The 23,479-nt window shown below is 39.9% G+C and overlaps 1 protein-coding gene across 12 annotated transcripts in view; it reads right to left on the bottom strand.

Annotated features, from left to right (window-relative positions):
* SOCS6 (suppressor of cytokine signaling 6) overlaps positions 1-23,479 on the bottom strand; it is a 105,005-nt gene that overhangs the window by 49,401 nt on the left and 32,125 nt on the right. For 7 of the 12 annotated variants that reach the window (XM_053206005.1, XM_027069164.2, XM_027069163.2 and 4 more), the window contains one exon: positions 16,530-22,158. In XM_053206005.1, coding sequence (XP_053061980.1) covers positions 20,426-22,033 — 1,608 coding nt within the window. In that variant the 5' untranslated portion in view covers positions 22,034-22,158 and the 3' untranslated portion in view covers positions 16,530-20,425. Of the gene's footprint in view, positions 1-1,497; positions 1,615-2,608; positions 2,741-16,529; positions 22,159-23,479 lie in introns of those variants that run through there. The other 5 variants (XR_008291647.1, XR_008291646.1, XR_008291644.1 and 2 more) reach the window with 2 other exon arrangements.

Genomic DNA, 23,479 nt, shown 5'->3' with positions numbered 1-23,479 from the left:
GAAAACCGTAAGAGACTCTTAAGGACTGAGGACAAACTAAGGGTAGATGGTGGGTGGGGGAGAGGGGAAAGTGGGTGATGGGCAGGGAGGAGGGCGCTTGTTGGGATGAGCACTGGGGGTATTATGGAAACCAATTTTAAAAAAAAAAAAAAAAAGAATGGCAAATAACACTGTTCAGTTTCTTTCTCCTTCACAACCATCACATTTCTCAACTTTTACCCAGAATTGCTGCTGTTCTTCATGTATACTCTCCTTCCAATTTCCTCATAGAGACTCATGAACTACCACTCAATTCTGAGTCAACAAAGCTTCTACAAAAGGGAAGTCCCAGCAATGTAATGCCTAGTCAGTACATTAGTCCTTTTTGTCGTTTGTCAAAGGGGATATTGGAGTTTCACTGTTGGTATGAGATTACGAAATCTAATAGGAGAGGTCAGCCTAATACAAACCCACAGCATTCTGACATGTTACTCAGAACTGACTGATATGTGGGATCATGAGTCTACATGCAGAACCCAGATGTGGTCTTCTAGGATTCCTACAGAAGGGAAATTAGGAAAGGTGACTTCTTTAAGTCTTGCTAACTTTAAAGTTCAAATAGGGTCTCTAAGACAAAACCTAAATAGAGGGAAAAAAAGAAAAAAGAAAAGAATAGGAAGGGGAAAAGTTAGGAGAAAAAAACGTTCAAATTTGTATCACAGTTGCAAAAGGCTGACTCTGTAATGTGTCCATTGTTTTGGAATGCATGTTACGATTTGGGCTCTTAGAGCCTTGGATTTGTGATGCAGTTGGGCTGTGATATAGCATTTCTTTGGCTCTGTTTAAATACACTGTTGATCTGTTGTCTACGACACCATTGAGAGCGTTCCTATGGACCCAGACAGTTGGGTTGGGCACAGCAGGAAATGGGCCACCTAGTGACTCAGAAGCTACTCCTCAGCCTGAGACTCAAAATGCCTCCAGGTCTAGTCAGCATGAGGAGCTGGTTCCAAAAGGGAAGCCAGGATGCTTGGACTGTGCAGGGAACAGAGCAGTCCCGACATGAATTCTAGACCTCTAACAATCCAATGAGTGTGGCCTCTCCAGAACTCTCTTTATTAGCCAAACAAACTTTCACTTCCTCTCGAAGAAAGGGAAATATATGTAAAATTGTGCACATAAATCAGAAAACAAACTAAACATGAATGAGAAGGCTACTATTGCTAACTTGAAAAAGAAAATAAAATGGTGGGTTATTTTTTGATATCTAATCACTTGCCTCTACACTTACTAAGGCAATAGAGGTTTAAAGTAATGCCTAACAGGCATTACACAGATGCCATATTTTGGTGATGATGGGTGTGGTAGCATAGGTTGCTAGTTGTTTAGACAGTATCACTTCCCTATTTCATCCAGTTTTCAGGCAATGCAAACATGATCAGCTAAGAAACTGCAGCCGCCAGACTCTCTTGAAGCTAACAGTAGCTGTGGGACATGGCGCATGGCAACAAGACGTACCTTTACTGGGATTTCTGGGGATGCTCCAAAGTCCTGATACAGCCATTTATCCTTTCTTCTTTGTCTTTCTTCCTGTCCTGGAATGCTGATATAATTCTTAGATGCTCAGCCTTTCTGCTTGAAGGACAGCAGAGCAGAAAAGGTAAAATGAACCTGGCCACGGAGCAGTGCACTGGCCCCCCGGGATGACCACCTCAATACTCTTTGCAAGAAAAAGCAAACCCTTATTTATTTAAGCAGTATCAAGGTTTCTCAGCTAATTCCCAAGTAGAGAGTGTGAATCAAGAAACACTAAACTTTTCCAAAACTCTTCGGGTTTGATCAGGTTTTTCCCTTTGTTTTCAGATAAAGGAGATCATGTTCAGAATGACATGCTGGTTGCCTTCGTGCATCATTACAACAACCTGACCACACTAAGAGTATTTGGGTCCTGATATGTTGGTAATAAAGTCAAAACCAGAAGACCAACTTCATCACACTTTTCTTCCAAGGTAACCTGCTGAATTGAATATTTTATTGGCTACAATAAAAACAAAGAGACATGTCCATGATAATGATGTCCATGCCTCCAGTATATGTTTCCTACATTCCTGCCAATGAGGAACTCTTTTAGAATGACTACATAGAGCTGATTGTATCATATACTGCCTTCTACAAGGTCATCACATGCTATTCTCCAACTATTTATAGCAAACCAATACAAACTTGAATATAAATGCAAGAAACGGAAAAAATAATTTAAAAGGAGAGATCCATCTATTTCAGATGATAAACTCCGGCTACCAATGGACCTGTGCCAACTGTGTTTCAAACAGAAAACTTACAGTCCAGGCACCTTTGGTCATTCAGAGCCTGGAAATGAAACTGTTCACACCCAGTTCCTAGAATTAGAACTTCTACCCCTTTAATTGTTCATCCTATATTTATAACATCATCAGTGTTAATGGCTGCCTGCCGCCATCACAAGGCAGTTGTAAGAAACAGATCAAGACACGTGTAACCTTTCCTCCTCAATTCCTCCGCTGACACGGGTTGTGGTGCTCGACTAGGTAAACTTCAAAGCAACTTAAATAGACCCGTTCCATTTCACCCATGCACAGCAGCTGATTACCTTTCGAGGACAGTGTAACGAAGTGTGCAGACCCATTCTTCCATCCTGGATGGGTAGCATCAGCTGTCATGATGGTCAATTTGTGATGGTAAGTTTGTCCCAAGACGGTGGGCCACTGGAGGCAGGCTATTTCTGTGAATAGGACAGAAGGGAAAGAAAGAAAAAGAATTTGTTCCTTGTGACGAACACTTTGGTTGTCACCCCTCATTCCTTCTCCTTGACCACCCCCAATGTAGATACTCAAAAAGCAAAATACTCCCTTTTCCAGCCACCGTTGCAGCTCAGAGAGGCCATGAGACCTCCTTCTGCCCAAATATATGTCAGGTAAAGGGACTTTGGGGATAAATTTTCATTCCTGCATAAAAGGAGACAGGTATAAGAGGAGAGATTTCTCTTGCCACCTTGATAGACCCCCTACATCTACATTCATAAATTGCCATGTGAAGACTTGTCTGGAAGTATAGCAACCGTGGGGTGCCAGGAAGCATCAAACCTAAGGATAAAAACTAAACATGCTAGAGGTTGGAGCAAAAGGAAAAAAAGAGCATGGGACCGCCCAGGCTATTGTCACTATCTCAAAACACCTACCTACCTCTAAACATCTTAAGTTTACAATAAATGGCCTTTCTTAAAAGGTAGATTGTTCTGCCCAGCTCTAGTATTCTGCATCTAAAAGAACACAAAGTGACTAAGATTAAGCATCAGGACCTATAAAATTATAGAGGTTCTAAAAATATAACACAAAAGTAACTCAAGAACAATGCCACGGTAACAGCCAAGTCCATGAATAACTAGTCTACCACAGCTTGTTAGTTCGTGGAAATATTTACCTGGCAGAATTCAAATCAGCTGGAATAAGTCCAGGGCTCCCCAGCCTCCAGGTCAATTTAGAATGAATGCCAGACTTCTTTGGGAGGAATTTCAAAATGCTCCCTTCATTGAGAAAGTGCTTATTTACCCTACAGGCACAGCCACAGAGGCCAAGGAAATCGTTAGAATTGTTTTCTCTATTTATATAGCAAACACCTCTGGACAGATTGACAATTTCACTTTGTTTTTAATAATAATGAATCTTTGCCATCTCCTGGTGGGAACGTGGAGGGACAAAGGACAATTACTGCCATTTTTGAAAGGAAAAGATACAAATAACATGAAATTAAGTGATTACCTATAAACCATAGTCAAAACCAGCCCCATGTAGAGACGGATGCCCAGTGAGCTGGCAGAAGTTAGAATCCAGAAACTTCAAATCTCAGTCTAGCCTCCATCCCTTGGCCACCCTCTGTCTTGATGATGCAGCCGATGATGCAGTGACTCATTCTGTTCCTTGCACCTCCCAGAAGCCGGGCCACCATACAGATTAAACAGGCAAATCAAACCAGCTCATTCAAATCATTGTAATTAAAGTACCCTAGTCATTTTTGACTCTTAAACATTTAGAATAAAAAAAGACAGAAAAGGAGGAAAAAAATATAAGGAAGGCACCAGTATTAAAGAATACACAAGAACATGAAAAGTCAAAGTGATTTCCAAGTGGTGTCTTCAAAGCAAGCAAGAATGGAGTAATTAGAAATAGCAGAGGGAAGAAATATTTTAGAAACATGTTCATTATTCAAGAGTAAACTGGGGTTAAGTCAGCATTTTATTTTCATAAATAAAATGGGACTTATTTGCTAATAAGGCATGCTATGAGTTTCTCAAAATAATGTGAGACGGTCTGAAATAGCCTACATGAGCCACAGGGCCTTTAGAACATACATAACACTGTCTGGGTGCAACCCCCCACCTTAGGCCCCCTGCCCCCACTAGCTGTGTCATTTAACCCCTCACTATCTGGGCCTTGCTGATCAAGTCTGCTCTGGCAGCAATAATGTCAACAACCTCAGACGATTCTTACTTCATTTAGGAGAGGAAGCTCAGAGACCACCAAGCAGGATAAATACCCACAAAACTACATTCCATATGTCATTTTCAAATTTCAGAAAATCACAGATAAAAAAAAATCCTGACAGAAGTCAAAGGAAAAATCATGTTTCCTTTAGAGGAACAAAAATAAAAATTATATCCATCCTCCCTCAGATATCATGCAAGAAGAGAGTGAAAGGAAATATTTTTAAACGTTGAGAGAAAAAAACCCCACCAACCTAGGATTCTGTACCTTGAAAAATTATCCTTCAAAAGCGAAGGAGAAATAATGTCTTTCTCAGACAAACAAAAATTGGAGGAATGTGTTGCCAGCAGACCAGCCTTGCAAGAAATGTTAAAAGAAGTTTTTCAGAGAGAAGGAAAATGATGTAGGTCAGAAACGACTAAAGAAGATCATCAAAGAAGGAATAAGTGAATGTAAAAGAAACACTTTTCTTAATTGATCTAACAGATAAAAGTTTGTTCAAACCAGTAATAGAACAATGTATTCAACTATGTAGGCATCTGTCTACACCTTATGTACATACATATGCCTGTATATGCTTACGTACAACTGAAATTAATGACAGCAATGATTCGAGAGATAAGAGGGAGGAATTAGGATTATTTTGTTCCATAGGGCACTCACACTACCCAGGAAGTAATCCAGTGTTATTTAAAGGTGGACTTGGGTTAGTTGTAAGAGTATATCACAAACTCTGAGACAAACACTAAAAATAAAGAAGTAAATAAATAAATAAATACAACCGATGTCATAAAAATGAAGAGAAAATGGCATGATATAAAATGCTCAATTAAAACACAAAAGGCAGGAAAAAGAATGGAAGACAAAAATAGGTATAATAAAGGTGTAACAGAGAACAATAACAAATATGGTCGATGCTAATCCAACTATACAAGTAATCACTTTGAATGTCAGTGGTCTAAATAACACCAATTAAAAGACAGAGATTGTCAGACTGGATTAAAAAAGAAGACCCAACTATATGTTGTCTATAAAAAACCCACTTTAAGGGCACCTGGGTGGCTCAGTCAGATAAGTGTCTGACTTCAGCTCAGGTCATGATCTCATGGCTCGTGAGTTCGAGCCCCATGTCGGGCTCTGTGCTGACAGCTCAGAGCCTGGAGCCTTGCTCTCAAATCCTGCGTCTCCCTCTCTCTCTGCCCCTCCCCTTCTCATGCTCTGTTTCTCTCTGTCTCACAAAAATAAATAAATGTTAGAACATTTGTTTTCAAATAAAAAGAAACCCACTTTAAATATAAAGAAATATAGATAAAAAGTAAATCGATGAAGAGTTCATTTATCTGTAGTTTCTAGGGCAATGCCTCACCCACAGTAAATACTATGTAACTGTTTGTTATTATTGGAAGAATTCAATAATACAATTAACAGATTTTTCAAAAATACATTCAACATATATTTATTTAATATAAACATTCGGAAGAGCTAAAGAATTGATCATATCTTAAGACATTAAGAACATCTTAATATATTATAAAAATTATAGTAACCAATAGTTTTTTTTTAATTGGTAAAATTTATTTTTTTTAATTTTCTTTAATGTTTAATTTTCAGAGAGAGAGAGACAGAACGTGGGTGGGGGAGGGGCAGAGAGAGAGGGAGACACAGAGTCTGAAGCAGGCTCCAGGCTCTGAACTGTCAGCACAGAGCCTGACACAGGCCTTGAACTCACGAACCTCGAGATCATGACCCAAGCCGAAGTCGGACGCTTAACTGACTGAGCCACCCAGGTGCCCTAATTGGTAAAATTTAAATATCCTCTCCCCTCCACCTAACCCTACTTCTAACCCTAGACATGTTGGTTTATGAGGGTGGGGAGCTGGTTGATGATTGGTGATGTTGTTTTTCCTGCTATGTATGCATGACAAATTCTCCCCTTTTCTCTTTTAAGCAAAATAGTTGGTTTTAGAGCCCTTGAGTTCAGGATTTTCTTGCCTACAAAAAGGCTAACTTTGTTTTGTGAGATGCATTAAGGGAAATAAGTTTTGCTTAAAGAGTAATAGAAGAAGGTGGCCCTTCTTGGAGAGACTGGTGGATTCCATAGATCAAGGTTTGGGGGCTTCTGTCGGACTTGGCTGTGGGACGGCTCCCTGGACCCCGGGAAGGAACCACGCACTGTGGGTTTTGGAGTTTCATGCCAGGATCTGCAAGACCAAATTTAATGTTGTGGGTGTGGAAGCTACCTACCATCAGAAGTTGCCTTCTAATAAAATATTTTATGGTCTTCTATTGTGACATAACAAACTATCCCCAAACTTTAAATTGTTGACTTAAGACAAAGCTCATCTTACTATACCTCGCAGTTTTGCGGGTCTGGAATGTGAGTAGGTGGGTGATTCTTCTGTTCTATGTGGGTGTGACAAAAATTCAGGGCAGATGGGCTAGCCTGGTGGGTCCCAGGATGGCCTCACGCACGTGAAGACTCAGGCACGCACGCCTGGACAAGGATGGCTGAAGAACCAGTAGAGCTGGATGTCTTCAGTAGCGCACCACGCGTGACCTCCCAACGTGTGAGGTCAGTGTAACCAGACGTTGTACCCGGTGCCTCAAGACTCCAGGAGTGAACAAGGCAAAAGCAGCAGAGTCCTTTATAATCTAGGCCCACATGTCACCTTGTGTCTCTTCTACTACTGACTGGTAAAAACCATCACAAGCCAGCCCAGAAAAAAAAGCAAAGGGCACATAACCCCCACCCCTGAATGGTGGGAGTGCTGAAGTCTTCACAGCCACAATTTTAAACCACCACAACTGTATAGACACGGCAACATCCAAAATGGACTGAAACTCAAGGGCCCTTCTCCAATTTCACGGACTGCATAAGCCACCAGAATTCAGAGATAATATGCCTAATGGAAGGGGAGCCCGAAGGAGGCTGACTGTTGGCTTCGTTCTGTTTTTAATTACATTGAGAAAAATATCAACTCTTATTTTCCTAAAGCTTTAAAAATTGTACATATTTAAAACAAATTTGTTTATCTAAAAAGTAAAATGTTCCCCAAAGCTTAAATAAAATATCTCTTCCTCACTGTAGTCGTTTTCCGTCGGCTCTGCTATAACACATACTACCAATTCAGTGGCTTTGAACAACACATATTTATCATTTTACAGTTCTATAGATCATAGTCTGGCACAGGCCTCACCAAGCCAAAATCTTTATGTCCACAGGGCACTTCCTTTCTGGAGGCTGCAGGAGACAATCTGTTTCCTTTGCAGGTTATTGGCAACACTTAGTTCCTTGAGGTCACAGAACTGAGGTTCTTGTTTGTTAGATGAGGGTTGTTCCCAACTTATAGAGGCCCATATTCCTAGGGTCATTCCTAGGTTCGTGACCACTCCTGTGGTCACATCTCTCTCTCTCTCTCTCTCTCTCTTTGTCCTCTCTCTGACCTCAAAGCTTCATGTGATTGGATTCAATTAAAAAATCCAGGATAACCTCCTAATCTCAAAATCCTTAAATCACATCTGCACAGTCCCTTACCCCATGGTACCTAACATAGCCATGTTTTCTGGGGACCAGGAGTCGAGCATCTTTGGGGGGTTCTGCCTACCACACTCACTACTCTCCATCCCAATTCCAAAGTCTTTTTTTGTTATATTACCAGTGTATGCCACAATTTCTGGATTTTCTTGTTTAATATAAGCCTTAACATTAAGACAGAGATAACGATTTAACTCTTTCATGCGCCCACACATTCACACACATACATATTCCTCTTTCCCCCATTCTCCCAGAAGAGTTATATCAGGGGCGTGTGGGTGGCTCAGTTGGTTGTGTCTGACTCTTGATTTCAGCTCAGGTCATGGTCTCACGGTTTGTGACGTGGAGCCCTGAGTCGGTTCCATGCTCACTGCGTGGAGCCTGCTTGGGATTCTCTCTCTCCCTCTCTCTCTCTGCCCCTTCCCAGCTCATGCATGCACTCTCTCTCTATCTTAAAATAAACAAATAAACTTAAAAAGAGTTGTATCACAATTTTTGGTTAAGTCATTATCCAGCTGTTTACATTGTTATAAGCAAGTAAATATCTTTATTAACTAAAAACATATATTATGCTATGATTATTTCTTTCTTGTATACCTGCATTCACTATTTGTCACTTTGCTTTCAGTCACTTAATTTTCTATATATTGATCATCTTGGAAGTTTTCATCAGAATTGGAAATCATTTCTCAATATATCTGAACACAGCAAGAAATCTATCAATTTTTCTCCTTGCTTAAAAACATCCCTCCTTGGCCTTATTGCCTTTCATTAGAACTTGGATTGATTGCTCTCCAATCTAGTATAGCTATTGACATGGAAATATTCTCTCTCTCTTTTTTTTAAGTTTATTTATTTGGAGAGAGAGAGAGAGAGTGCTAACTGTGGAGGGGCAGAGAGAATCCCAAACAGACTCTGTACTGTGAGATCATGACCTGTGCTGAAATCCAGAGTCAGATGCTTAACCAACTGAGCCACCCAGGCACCCCAGAAATATTGGTCTACTCCCTCTTTTTGTTGGAGCATATGCTCCAGTAATTCTTTGAGAAAAGGTCCATTTTTTTTTCTCATGTCTTTAAATGTTTTTTTATTCCACCCTCACATTTGCTTAATGTTTAGGCTCTGTATAGTATGCAAGGTTGGAAATCTTCCTCCCCACACCTTTAAAATGATGTTGAGATTTGAGTGAGGATGGTGTGGAGAGTGGCCTAGATGGTATCTTATAGCAATGGAACAGAGAAGGCCGGTTGTGAACGGGGGGTTAACCAGAATGACGTCTCTACCACAAGTATGTTCTCGCGTACGTCACTTTCGGAAAAGAACAGATGGTATTTGAGTATCTGCAAAATGATTCCTTTAAACTGCCTGTGCTTACACATTTTAGAATAGTTTTCATGTACTTAAACTCTAGACTTTAATATTCTTAAACAATTTGAACACTGCTAAAGCATCAACTCTTCCAGGAAGTTGGGGATCCCAGGGGTAGAAAGACATAAAATGCTGGCTTTCTCACTCTCTCCTTCATTTTACTTATCATTTCTCAAGACCAGAAACAAAAAGCCTGAGAAGAGTTTTTTTCTTTCTTCTGTATCACATCCTCCTCTACCCTATAAAAGTGGTTCAATGGTCTCTTTGTAATTCTGTTGTTAATAACCTAAATTTCTATAGAGTCTAGAATACTCAAATGTAACCAACAATGATAATTTTCATTTATTTTTCCTCTTGAAATTTATATCAGAACCTCACATGGTCCCCTTTGTAAGATATGAAGAATTTAAGAAATATATACATCATAAATTTTCTAAAAGTGGTTATTTATTTTGAGAGAGAGAGAGAGCGAGAGAGAGAGAGCACTTCTGCAAGCACAAGTGGGGTAGGGACAGAGAGAGGGGGAGAGAGAGAATCCCGAGCAGGCTCTGCACCATCAGCACAGAGCCTGGCTTGGGACTTGTTCCCATATACGGTGAGATCATGACCTGAGCCAAAATCATGAGTTGGATGCTTTACTCACTGAGCCACCCAGATGCCCCTATGTTATAATTTTTTTTTTTTTTAAAGACTCATGATTTGCAAAGATTCAAGATAAGAGAAAAAGAAAGACTTCAAAGATTTTCCAATCACCTTTATCTTTACCATAAACAACTTTGGCATATGTGCCTGCTAATGAAAATTATTATTACTTTTAGTAAAGTTTTAAAGAAAGTAATCAAGTTCCAGACACTGGATAATATGGCAATGTTATAACCTTACTCTCCAGGACTTTATAATCTCCTGTGGGAATCAGACAGTTTTACAGTGAACAGTTAAGCAGTCTATGGTTAATTGCTAAAATGAGAACTATAAACATATAATATCTGACTCAGTGTCACGAAAGAGCTAAGCTATTAGCAAATTTGCTCCAGAACTTTGTGCTGTAATCTACTTAAATGAAAAATAAAGTTTACTAATCTGTAAGTTGGTGAGAAATGCAATTGAAAAATTCATACAGATTATTAAAATTACTAAAATTCAAACAGATTATCTTAATATATAGTCAACCTCTGGGTCCCAGCATATTCATTTCTCCCACAAGTGCTGAATAGAAACCAACATTACGATATTAAAATTGAATTTTTACCCTAAGGCGAACATGGAAATGAAAACTGAAAAAAAAATAAGTACATTTATTTCTTTTACCCAGAGTTTTACTATGAGTTTTGTTACTTGCACATTTAAACCTCTTGCATTTTAACTTCCTCTGAGAACAATAGAAATATATTCCCACCCTGTTACAGTCTTATCAGTCGGTTGTATAGAGAAATCCTTTCAACTAAAACAGTTAACAAGGTTAAAATCCAAGATCCTATAAATTAATGATGAAGGTTAGCAATTTAGCAGTTGATCAATGTTACATATTGAATGAACTTTAGATGGACTCTTTCATGCCCTTGAGCTAACAACTCCTATTAATTAAATTAATTTAGTTAAACGCAGAATTCACATTTTATCTCCCTATCACACGGCAGATGTAGACAGCTTAAAAAGCCACAAATGACTAGAAACAATATAAAAGCTCAGGAGTATCAGTCTGTAAGGCAGAAAGGAAAATGAAATCAAGCTCTGGTCCAAATTGTTCTAAAACCTAAAGTTCAGATTTCCCCTTCCAGTTGGCATTTGCTGAATTTCTGGATTCCACCAATTGTCTTTAAATTCTAAACAGTGAAAACCTGCTTCCTCAGAAGTAGTTAAGAAAAAAAAGAAAAAGAAAAAGAAAAGAAAAAAAGAAAGGAAGGAAAAGAAAACTAAATCACTTTGTGAAGCAATCAGAACCAACCATCAAACATCACTGCTGGGGAAATAACTAGTCAGGGTTTGAGGGAGGCCTCAAAGTGTAAGCTTCTATGACCCACGCCTTGGTGCTACTTGCCAGCTGAAGGCTCCCCAAATTACACCGTTTCTAATAAGTGAATTACATTTCTATTTTTCCCCATAATCAAAGGATACAGATCAAAGTTTCCTTTCACAATCTTGTTGCTTCCTGGAGAGGTATTCTCTGGTGAAAATGAGGCCATTGGGTAAATTGAGAGACCAGCTCAGAAAGGATCAAAGCCATGAAAACAATCGTTTCGTAAATGTGTAGGGACCCTGCAAGCACATTTTCACGAGAGCCCCAAGGTCGCAGCAAAGATGCATAGTTTTGCCTCACGCTTGGCCACATTTTTTTTTCATTACAGTGGTTTCATTTGGAGATCCATAAGGAAGAGCAGTGCCCCACCAAAGGAAGGAAAAAGGGGTTGTACATTTTAACCTCTGATGGAATGATTTCAGCAACCTAAATTTCCTTTTAGCTTGAATCTATTCATATGCTACGACTGGAGGAAATATTTTGGGATTGAATCTCTCCCCTGAAAAAAAATCAATTTTTGTTTTTGAAACAGGACTTTGTTAGATGTTGGAGCATCACACCCAAGCGCAAACAGAAATAGTGACAATGCTCTCTCTCTGGAGTAAAAAACAAAGGCTGGGTTGGGGTTGAAAGACCCCTGGGATGGAGGCCGCAAGAGCAGAGTCAAAGCAAATTAATGACAGGATGTTTTCCATCCAGAGTGGATTCATTTACTGACAACGAAAGGGGAAAAAGTTCTCTTGGTTATGGATTGGGTTTGTCTAGAATTATTAAACCAAAATACCATTATAGGGTCATATGTCCCTGAGAAATATTACAACTAAACATCTAACTAAGTGGGGGAAAAACTTTTTTTTTTTTCAGTTCTACCCATTAGGCAATACTGAGTTCTTAAAATTGTTATCATTAAAGTACCCCTTTAAATAATCCAGTAAGACAAATACTTTTCTTGATTTTCATCAAGGGTCAAAAGGTAAAAGCAACACCTGATACTGTCCTATAGAGTTAATTCTGTGCACAGCAGAATCTTTACACTATTGCAGACAATTTTTTTGAATGAAAATGGGCAATGTACATGCTATGGGAAATTTTATGCCAAAGGAACGTTTTTCTATTGTGCAATTCATATATCTGCAAATTGCTCGCTATTGAAAGATTGTTCATTATTCTCAATTAAGATACTTTTGAATTTTTTAATATGATTTTAGTTTAGACAGTATTTATTAAAAGGTAAATGTAGTAAAACCAGTAGCAAAATTCAGATAAGCTCCCCTCTCTCTGGTCCTCACCTTAATGCTCCTCAGGAACTCTTGAATGCTCCTGAATCTTTATTTATTCATTTTTTTAATTGGTTTTTTTTTTAATTTTTTTAAGTTTATTTATTTTGAAAGATAGAGAAACAGAGCACCTGAGTGGGGGAGGGGCAGAGAGAGAGAGAGGGAGAGACAGAATCCCAAGCAGGGTCTATGCTGTCAGTGCAGAGTCTGATGTGGGGCTCGAACTCATGAACTGTGAGCTCCTGACCAGAGCTGAAGTCGGACGCTCAGCCGACTGAGCCACCCAGGCACCCCACGATCTCTCCATTTTCTAGCTGACTTCCAGAAGAAAACTTAACCCCCTTCAGGGGAAAACAGTAACAGCCCAGAGTTCCTAAAATGTTTCATCCACTATGTTCATCATCCAATCAAAAATTATCAGTAGTGCAGGGAAAGGAGAACAAGAAAGGGTTAGAAAAAGAGAAGGGAAAATCTTAAAAGCTGTGTGGTGGGGGGAGTAAGAGAATTCCACATAATTTGCAGAAAAACAGCAATGCAAATGGCAGCTAAGTTCTCATCAGCAATAACAGGGTCCTGGAGACAATGGAATGATTAAAAAAAAAAAATCAACGTTTTTTTTTTAGTTTTTGAAAGAGAGACAGAGGCAGGGAGCGAGCAGGGGAGGGGTAGAGAGAGAAGGAGACATAGATTCCGAAGCAGGCTCCAGGCTCTGAGCTGTCAGCACAGAGCCCGACACAGGGCTCAAACCCACGAACTGTGAGATCATGACCTGAGCCAAAGTCGGACGCTCAACGACTGAACCATCTAGGTGCCCCTGATATTTTAAAAGTACTCACAGAGGAAAAGAAAAAGTCAATCCAGAATTCTATATCCAGTGAAAATGTCTTTCAAAACCAAAGGGCAACATAAACACATTTCAGTTACACAAAAGGTGAGAGAATTCATTGCCTGTAGACTTACACCACAGAAAACACTGACATGCATTTTAAATGGGATTTAGCTACTTTCAGTTTCACTTAATTGTCTTAATTCTCTAAACTTCCGAGGCTAGTCATATGTGCTGATAGGGTTTAGGGAAACTATTCAAAGTTTGTAACAACACGATTATTGCTGTTTTAATGATACTGGGCTAGGTATAATATAAGTGGCTATTTCCCGGAAGTGGGAGGGGAATTTACCTTGAAGTCATCATAACAATTACCATATGAACAGAGCTGGTGATTTTTTTCTACCCACTTAAGGTGCAGGTGAGAAGCTAGAACACACAGTTCTAGTTAGAACTACTTCCAGAAGGAAGTTCTTGTTCAGGATGTGCTTACTACAAAAGGACAGGAAGTTTAAGAGAACTGGCTGGGCATGGCTGTGGGAAATGAGAAGGAAAGGGTGGATTCTTTTGTGTGCCATAAAGCATAAAACTGTGACTCCTGGTACAACAGGGCACAACAACGTCTCAGGCAGTGTGATCAAATACATTACCAAAAACCCAGAGAGAACATTTTTCCTTATGTACCAAACACGTGGAGAAGGCTTCCCAAGAGTTACAATTCAACTCCACCAAATCGTGTTCCTATATTAGCTTATGAGGCAGGGTTTGGGGGGGTTTTGAGAGAGAGAGAGAGTGCTAGCGGGGGAGAGGGGCAGAGCTGGAGAGAGAGAGAGAGAGAGAGAGAGAGAGAGAGAGAATCCCAAGCAGCCTCCACACGGAGCGTGGGCTCAATCCCACAACCTTGGGATCCTGACCTGAGCCAAAATCAAGAGTCAGACGCTCAACCAACTGAGCCACAGAAGCGTCCCTAGGCAGTTTTCTTTCCAGTGAACTTTTCCAAGGCCATGCAAGGGAAAGCCATGTTCCCTTCCTCAGGATTAAAAGATGAAGCCCGTAAGATACACTGAGTCAGTCCCCATAAACGGTTACCCGCCAGTGCCCAGACAGAACATCTTGTTTAAGCTACAGAGTAGTTGCCTGAAGAAGACCACAGTAGGTAATTCATTTGCTTGTGCTGAAGTTCTTTCCCATGACAATCCGAAATAAACATTCTAAATAATAGGAAACCCCAAGTAGAGGAAGTGTATCATATTGCATGACAGCATGGATCTTGGAACCAAACTGCATGAACTTGTAACCTGGTTCTGTCACTATCTTGTGACCTTGTGTAGTTCACCTTTGTGTCTTTTTTTATGATGCTAAGGTGCCTGCCTTGCAAAGGGCTGTTTTGAGGATGTAAAATATATGCTAAGTGTTAGCAGTAGATATGGCAGCACAATTTATGTTTGTTATGATTCTTAAGGGGCGGGTGATATAAAACACAGCTCTCGAGTTTCATCTGCTGATTCCAGAAGAACCCATGTAGTGTAGTCTTCTGTGTTAAAAGATACACATCTACCGGTTTTCTAGGCAATTGTTACACCCCACATCACTACTGGGATGGTAATTATCTGGGCCAAATGATGCTCACCACTTGCCAGCCACCGGAAAACAAGAATGCCAAGGACTACAGCGAGGAGAGAGAAATGCGCCGTGGCAAAGGAATTAGGTGAACAGGTGGCTTCAGAACGAGTTCTCAGTGGAGGGAATCAGAGATGCCAGCTCTTAAAATTGTTAGGGGCAAGGCAGGGCCAAAGAGCAGATTATTTACACAAAGCAACAGAAGTTCTCTTTACTAAGATTCTACTAAAATGAGAACACTTTATAAATTCACTTGTGACCTAGGCTGGTGTAATGGAGTCCTAAGTGTCTGTTAGACTCACAGACCCAAGTTAGAGACCAGAAAAAGGCAGCCTCATATATAGATCTGCACTTCCTAGAACTTTCTTGGTGTGGGGAAAACCATGTCTCATGATCAAAAAGTCTCCCTTTTAAGATTTACCATTATTTGCAAGCCAGTTGCCAAGCACAGGATCTGATGGTCCAAAGTGACTCCTACATAAGGCAGTTGGCCCTGTTTGTAAACCCTCTGGAAACAACCCCTGCTCTGGCCAACCTCTTTGGCTTGTACAACCCATAGGAGGGCTTTGCCAAGAGGACCCTCCTCTCACTCCTCAGAGAAGGTGGCAAAGTTGCCTGGTAGTAAGTAGGGAATATGCAGTTTGAGACAAAAAGTGTAACCCCAGCAAAGTCCACTGTGTTCAGAAACGCATACTTTCAGACCCCACCACTACTGGGTTCTCTGCCAGCATCAGACCTGGCCTTACAGGGGGCCATGGACTCTGGGGAGAAGGCTTTGGGGTAGGGAGAGTGGGAACAGAGAAGCTGATGTGAAACATCCATTAGCAAGACAAGTCATGTAAAAGACAAGAAAACAAGAGTCAAAAAAAATTTTAAGAGGTTTCAGAAGGTTAAGACAAGGTTAAGACACTCTCAGAACCAGTAACTGGAAAAAGTTAAAAGTATTAAAGAAAATTTGATAGCCTCCTTCTATTTTTATGAAATATTATCAATAGGGACATTTAAAAAAATGTCACGATCCAAACATTTCATCATCCAGTACAAACTTCTAGTGAAGTCTTATTACCGTGCTAATGTTAAGTAGTCTGTTTAGGAGAGGTTTTGTTATGGTTTGTCAGTTCACTCCAGCCTTTATGTTAAAGGCTTTAGGATGTTAGCAACATTTGCTAATTCTAAATTCATTTCCTCTCTCCTGTGAGCAACACTATTTCACTTTTTCCTGGTTTTTTTTCTGCCCTTTTTTTTTTTTTTTAAACTAAATTTGCTGGTCCCTACCCTCCAGTCTCTGCAAGTTTATGAGACATCCAGAAACTATCTAGTTAACCTGATTTAATTAAAATCAGATTCTGTAATCCAGGTATTAAATATAAATAAACTACAAGGCAGGTCTTGTGAATGAAATTTTTATTTACACACTGTATCTAGAAGCAGATACACAAATCCTTATACAATTAATTTCCAAAAATGTGCAAGAAATTACTATAATTTGTTTACAAACCAAAACACATATTAAAATCAATGGACTTTGGATAATTCATTCTGTGGTGTTCTCAGTACAAATGGTACACACCTGATTTGAAACATACAGAAAAAGGGTAAACTACAGCAATCTGGATTGCAAGTATTAATTTCATGGCACTCCCAACGACTATAAAATATCTTTAAACCCAACATGTATACTTATTACAAAATTCTATAAGAATTTTTCATCATCTCTGGATGTAGAGTTTGGATCACTTTTCAGAAACAGCAACTACACATTCACGATGTTATGACTAATTAATAAAAAGAACATTTATTTAAAAAAAACGCTTCCTAATAGGATTTTTAAAAGTATTAAAAGAAATCAAATTTGTGATTACTAGCGTACCAATACTTTATTTTGGAATTTTAAAGTTATTTATGGAACTGGCAACTGTTCCTTATTAGAGTTTTCAACAAAACTGTCTTGCTGGTAGTGTGATTCCATTTTCAAATTAAGACTTCGCATTCGATGAACAGCCATTAAGATTTAATATATACTATTTTGAATCACTCATGTAGATTATCTCTCGTATATAATGTGAAATGTCCACGATTAAAATTGGCGTTTCTGAAAGCATTAAGATATTTAGACCCAGCACTAGCAGGGACACTGCATAGAACTTATTTAAGATTTTTGTAATTTTTATCCTGTTTCAGTAATACTGGCTCAGAAATTGTAAGGTATACTTTGTGTTTATTTCCTAATACGCCGACGATTTAGCCTTCTGGCACACAATTTTCTTCAACAGCAAGATGGTTGCCCTTGTAACTCGTTTCCTTAAAAACTATTTTTAGTTCTATGATCATTTCCTGTGATATATTTTTGACCTTCTAGATTTTCAGATTATTGCACCAAGTAGAAAGAGAAGATTTCCTTAGAAAGAGAAAGAGGGAGATATTTTTCAAGTACTTTCTATGCTTTCTTATTATTTATAAAAATGCACAAAAGTGTCCTAGGAAGCCTAGAATTATCTTCTGGCCTCCATTGTATTTTGTGGTGAAATCTTCAAGAAAACAACTCTGATTCATTTACTATGGCAAAAGGATACAGCTTTCCTGTTTTCTCTTTCTTGCCTTGAGCTCATATCTTTAAATGTCACTTACAGGTTGTGTCCATGTCATCTAAGCTGCCACTCAGGGTAATCCAGAAGTTTACGCAAATGGTTTCTAGACCAAACTACAGGATGGAGATTTCTCTCTTTTCTCCCTTCCATTTTTAAGCAGACTATTTTAGTATCCTATAAAGCCGATCTTTCACATTATCTTGTGCTGCCTATGCCAAATGGCTCTCTCTACACAAAAGCAGAAAATACTGCAATACTCCTTTGTTTGTAAATAATTTCTTGGCAAATACTTTTATTTTTCTCGATACACTGTCAGACCCTAGCAATTTCAAACTGGATTAGAATGGGGCATTTTAAAGTATTTTATGTTATGAATGTACAAAAAGCACATAAAAAACTGGCTTTCTGAATTAGAACGGCATCTAGACTTGCCCTCCATAAAACACAAAATATGATTTTAAAAACCATTAGATGAAAATCAAAATAATCTTGAAACTAAATAGCTAAATCTTGAACACATGGTATCATGAGGAACATGTGGGGAACAGGCTATGTCCACACAAGAAGACGGGGTTCAGGGCAGTCCAAAGACCTCTGTGCACCATGGTCTCACAAAGAGTACATGTAAATGCTTCTAGAAACATGGAGAAGCCATTTCAACATTTATTATTAATACACAGTGACTCTGTGACAATACCTGCCATCTAATATAGATGCACAGGGACTTTTAACTCACCCTAGATATATTTTAAATTGTTTAAAAATAAATAGTTTTGCAAAAAAATAGTTTAAATGTCTTGCATTAATTTGATAAGTTTACAACTCTGTAATAGTTCTTAATCCAAATAGCTTATAGTGAACACTTAAATTATATTATTACAGTATACTCCATCTTATTAGGTGAAAACATCAGAAAATTAAAGAGGAGCCTTTATGACAAGGTACAATCAACATTCCACCAAAATTAAGTACCTTTTCCCCTTTATGGCAAAATACCATAACACGATATCATTGTGCCTTTTCTTGGTATTTCTCAGTTCTGACCCTAAAAAGCAGAGAGAAAAAAAAAAAAAAAACAAAAAACAAACAAAAAAACAGGGATACTGAATGACTAAGCCATTAGGGTTGACCTAAGACCTTTACTCTTGTTTTTAATTGACGGGTAAGAGACAGGAAAACTGAGTGACAAAGGAAGAAATGTCTTAAATGGTATGTTTCATCTGAGATGGAAACATTTTCTACATGGGGTACTTCCAAAATACTCACTAAAGAATAGTGCAGCGAATAAACACTGAATTTCAAAAATAACAAAAGTACTGGGGACAACCCCCCCCCCCGCCCCACAATCCAAGCGACTAAATTAGAGATAAAATAACTAACGATGCCTGCCAATTTACTTAAGACTCAGCTAGATTTAAAACAACAAAAAAAACCAAAAAACAATAAATTAGTTTTAAACAGCGGTATATGGCAGGTGACAAGGCTTCCATATACCTGATATGGTTTTAATATTCTTCTTACATGATGCTCCACAGTTTCCACAGTTTTTCAACTAAAGTCATCGGGTTTTTTTGGTTTTTGGTGGGGAGAAGGAAGAAGGGTCAAACCTAGCATATCTTAATAGTGACTACATAAAAGAATAAAAATCCAACTCTAAAACAATGTTTTCTATTCAAATCAATTTAAAACTTTATATAAACTTAAATGTTGCAAGAGAACCCACTCTTTTTATGAAAATCGGTTCTACGTCAAGTTCACCCAAAGAAAATGTTGGCTAAGCAAAAGAAATCACAGAAAAAACACTTTACCAAAGGAAAGTATAATTAACACACAAAAAAATTATCATCACAGGAAACTATGATCATCTAGTAATTTCTTCAGTAATAGTTCTAGTCCCACAGATCTTTTTACGTTATGCCAATTTGTACCAGAGCTTAATGACAGAAAAGGCAACGCTTTCTTACGTTGGTGTTATATACTTCTTGATGATTTTTTAATGTAAGGCCATTTATTAAAGTAGACAAACCACAAGATGAAAATGAAGGCAACAGAAAAATTCCACTTTCCACAACCAAAACACAGCACAACCTCAGAAACAATTTAGAGTAAGTGTTGTAAAAGATATGCTGCGGGTCTACATTCTAATACCCAAGATTATGTCAAATCATAATTCTAAATAAATCTTTCTAAAGTAGGAGATTAAAAATCATTTTCAGTGTACGTGTAAATTCTGTGTTTTATCACACGGGTATGTTTATTCAACACTATCTTTGAAAATGGGCCATTTAAAGAGACATAACAATACTCATTCTGTAAGTTTCATTCAACTTTACTTAGGGTTGAATACACATGAAATGTGCTTTTAATGCATAAAAATCACAGTGGATAGCAGCAAAGGACTTGGGGGGGGTGGTTAAGGAGAATCTGATAATTCACATTGTGATTATTCTGCACATTGATGAAAGATAATTCACACGTCCAAAACCTCGAGACTTCCCTTTATAAAGAACCAAATAAACCCAAGACACCTTGCTGACACTTCCCCACCCCTAACTAAACAAATTGATTACTTTTACACATAAAACTGAAATAGTATGGCAGCAAAAGATTTCGATAGCAATGAAAGTTTGTAAACTGTATTTCAATCTCTTTTTCTTATTCCCAAAGTGCAAGATGCGGGGGTTCTCATAATCTTTCAGTAGTGCTTCTCCTGTAAGTAATCCTTCATTTTGTTTGGCAAAGGCAGTTTCTGAATTAAGTCTATTCTGGTATACTGACGTATAACAAAACGACACAGGTACTGCAAAGAACGCACCTGCATGAACCGTGACACTGGATTGGTCAGTCTGACCGGGTAAGTTGCAGATCCAGGCAACCGAGACCTTGAATAACAAAAAGCTCCATTTTCAGAGTCCCTGATTGAATGCTCGATGAGATCAACTATAGACGTATGTCCTTCCACATCCGGTTGTTCATAAAAGCTAAATCTACCGTTTGAGTGTTCAATTCTCGTGTGAAGTGTTTTGCCATGGGAGCGAAAGCTCAAGCTTAAAAGGTAACGGTCATCAGAACTATCCCGAACGAGAAAAGAACCATCTGGCACATTTGCTAGCTTCCCTTCTGCCTCCCAGCGTGTGATTGGTCCCCAGTACCATCCTTGTTTCGCCAGTTTTTTCAGCTCCTCTGTAAGGCTCGTCACAACCATGGGACCACTACTCTGCACCGAGTCGTAAACTCTTGCAACCCCAGGGGCAGAGTTAGGATCAAAATTCAAATGACAGCGCATACTTTCCGCCACGTGGGCATCTGTGCCGGTGAGCCCACCGAAGTTCCTTTGGATCTGATTGGTCTGCATTGGAGGTAGCAACGGTGAGAGTGGGGGGGCATCGTCGTGACTCGCTCTCGGGCTCTGCAACATGACTCCCGTGGTGCCAATCAACAAGCCGTTCACCGCCTGATCCACAAAGATCTCTGGGGCCACCACTAGGTCCTGGTCTACCTGATTCTCGTCTTCGGCGAAGGAGCTCCCTCCCACTTGCGGAGGGACCGCAGAGACTTCCATGGGAGAAGAGCTGTCCAGACAATAGCTACGCGACCCTTCCAGAGGGTACATCCCCTCGTCTAAAGGCACAGTATACTGAATGTAGTCCTGAGGCATAAGTCCGATAACTACAGGCACATGTTCATCAAGGTGAAGATGCAAGTCTCCATTGTGAGACTCTGAACTCTTGAGTGAACTACTCTGCTCCTGGCACGCAGTCTCAGACTGGAGGTCGTGAAAATCCTTCCGAACCCCGTTCAGGGCTGGGCTCGGGCTGGAAGAGTGAACCAAGGCTTTGACCCTCACCTCCATCTTGATGCACGTCTCCTCCGAGTTCGTGGGTCGCAGAGGCCACGGCGTAGGGCTGTAGTGATGGTTGCGGAGCGAAGTGGACCTGATGGGCCTCTGGGCTCTCACGTCTTTGAAGACCAGGGGTGCCGAGGAGGAGGAGAAGGTGTCCTCGTCAGCCGAGCTCCCGGAGGGCGCGCTGCCCTTGCCTTTCTGCTTCTGTTTCGCAGACAGGCGTCGTTTTAACGTACCCATCAGGCTTTCGCTCTTCGATCGACTCTTCCCACCCTTTTCCTCTTCGCTGTGGAGGTCGCAGCTGGCCATGTCTTTACCGTAGCAGCTACCAAACAAGGAGTCATCTTTTCCGAAATCACTGGCCAGTGACGGTTGCTGCACTACCATGAAATCCGTTTCTTCTTTACTTTTATTCAAGTTGAAAGATTTTCGGAAGGTTTTAAGACTAATTTTCTTCATTATGACTAGTTACCTAATCCAAGGGGATCAATTTCTCTCCGGAATATTATCCTCAAACATCTGGAGAGGCTGCAATGATGCATCTATGTACTTTTCCAGCTTCATATACCCTTTGGAGCCATTTTCTAAAAAATAAAAAATAAAATTAAAAAAAAGTCACATTTAAAAAAAAAGTCTTTCCACAGAAGTTTTACTTTACTGTTTCAATCCTCTCGCCTCCACACGAGGACACGTGAGTCCCCTGCTCACGGCCCCTGCCAAGCCTGTCAGGATGCTGCGAGGGCAAAGCCTAACTTTCCTCTTCTCCTTCCGCCCCCGGCTTCCGGACAGGAGTCCACGCTCCGGCCTTCGCCGACACCGCCCCCGCGACACCCACTCTCAGCCTCCGCCCCACGCGCACCGCACGGATCCGCACTCCCCCGCCTGCACCTGGCCCCAGGCCGCGACACGGCGACAGCACGCGCTCTCGGTGGAGACACCCAGTCCCACCAGCAGGAGAACAAGTCGGCCTGACTCCTCAACAATCTACACACGCTTTCAAATACGGAGGCATCTGTAAAATTACGTAAAAGAATCCCATGATCTGTGATAATCTGGAAAAAGTCTAGAAATGCCCCTTTAGAACACACCTTTGCGTTTCCTGAGACTAAGGCCCCTTCCCATTCATGTTCCCAGCGCCTCGCACAGAGGAGACGCCCAACGCTGGCAGCCGGGGACGACCCGTGAAAACCTAGATATGTATAGGTGTGGATCTATTCTGAAGATTATGAAGCACATTTCCCGAGTTAGGATTTCTTCCCTTTTTTTTTTTTTTTTTTTTTTTTTGGTAATTTCGCCTGGCAAGTTTTTATACCTCTGTATCCAGGAATATATTTTCTAAACTATCTTGTACATCATTCCATCACTGAAAAGATAGGATTTCAATTCTGCGAAGGCTTTCTGACTGTCGTTTTATAGGGAAAAGTTTGCCCCAGAAGTAATATTAACAGTAATAACTGCTTTGCAAAGACATTCTGTTGAAACTATGCACAATGCTTTCTATTTATTTCCTCTATGTCTGTGCTCTGCAGTTTCTGCAAGCATCAAAGTATAATGCCATCACAAGATGATTAGCTTGACTTGAGCAAAATGCTGATAAAACTAACAGCAAGATTCCAACTCCCCAACCACTAGTTTACCACCACTCTGTTTCCTGGCAAAGGACTACAGGCTCCAAGCTTGACGACATTCATGACTTCACTGTGCAGTTACTAAGCCCCTGTTACAAACCCAGCACTGTATGGTCATATGCAGATAAATAAATCAGTTCTGGCCTCATAACCCGGTGGCAGAGAGACATCTATGAATGGATAAATTATAATACAAATCTATTAGTAACATACTGACGATACTATGGTGAGAACGGAGGGGAGAGGTATCTTTAAATGTTTACTTCATGGACAGATA

This window comes from Acinonyx jubatus, chromosome D3 (genome assembly GCF_027475565.1).
Source record: "Acinonyx jubatus isolate Ajub_Pintada_27869175 chromosome D3, VMU_Ajub_asm_v1.0, whole genome shotgun sequence".
Classification (NCBI taxonomy): Eukaryota; Metazoa; Chordata; class Mammalia; order Carnivora; family Felidae; genus Acinonyx; species Acinonyx jubatus.
Note: the sequence above shows the minus strand (reverse complement) of the source record. Positions and strands in the feature narration are given on the sequence as shown.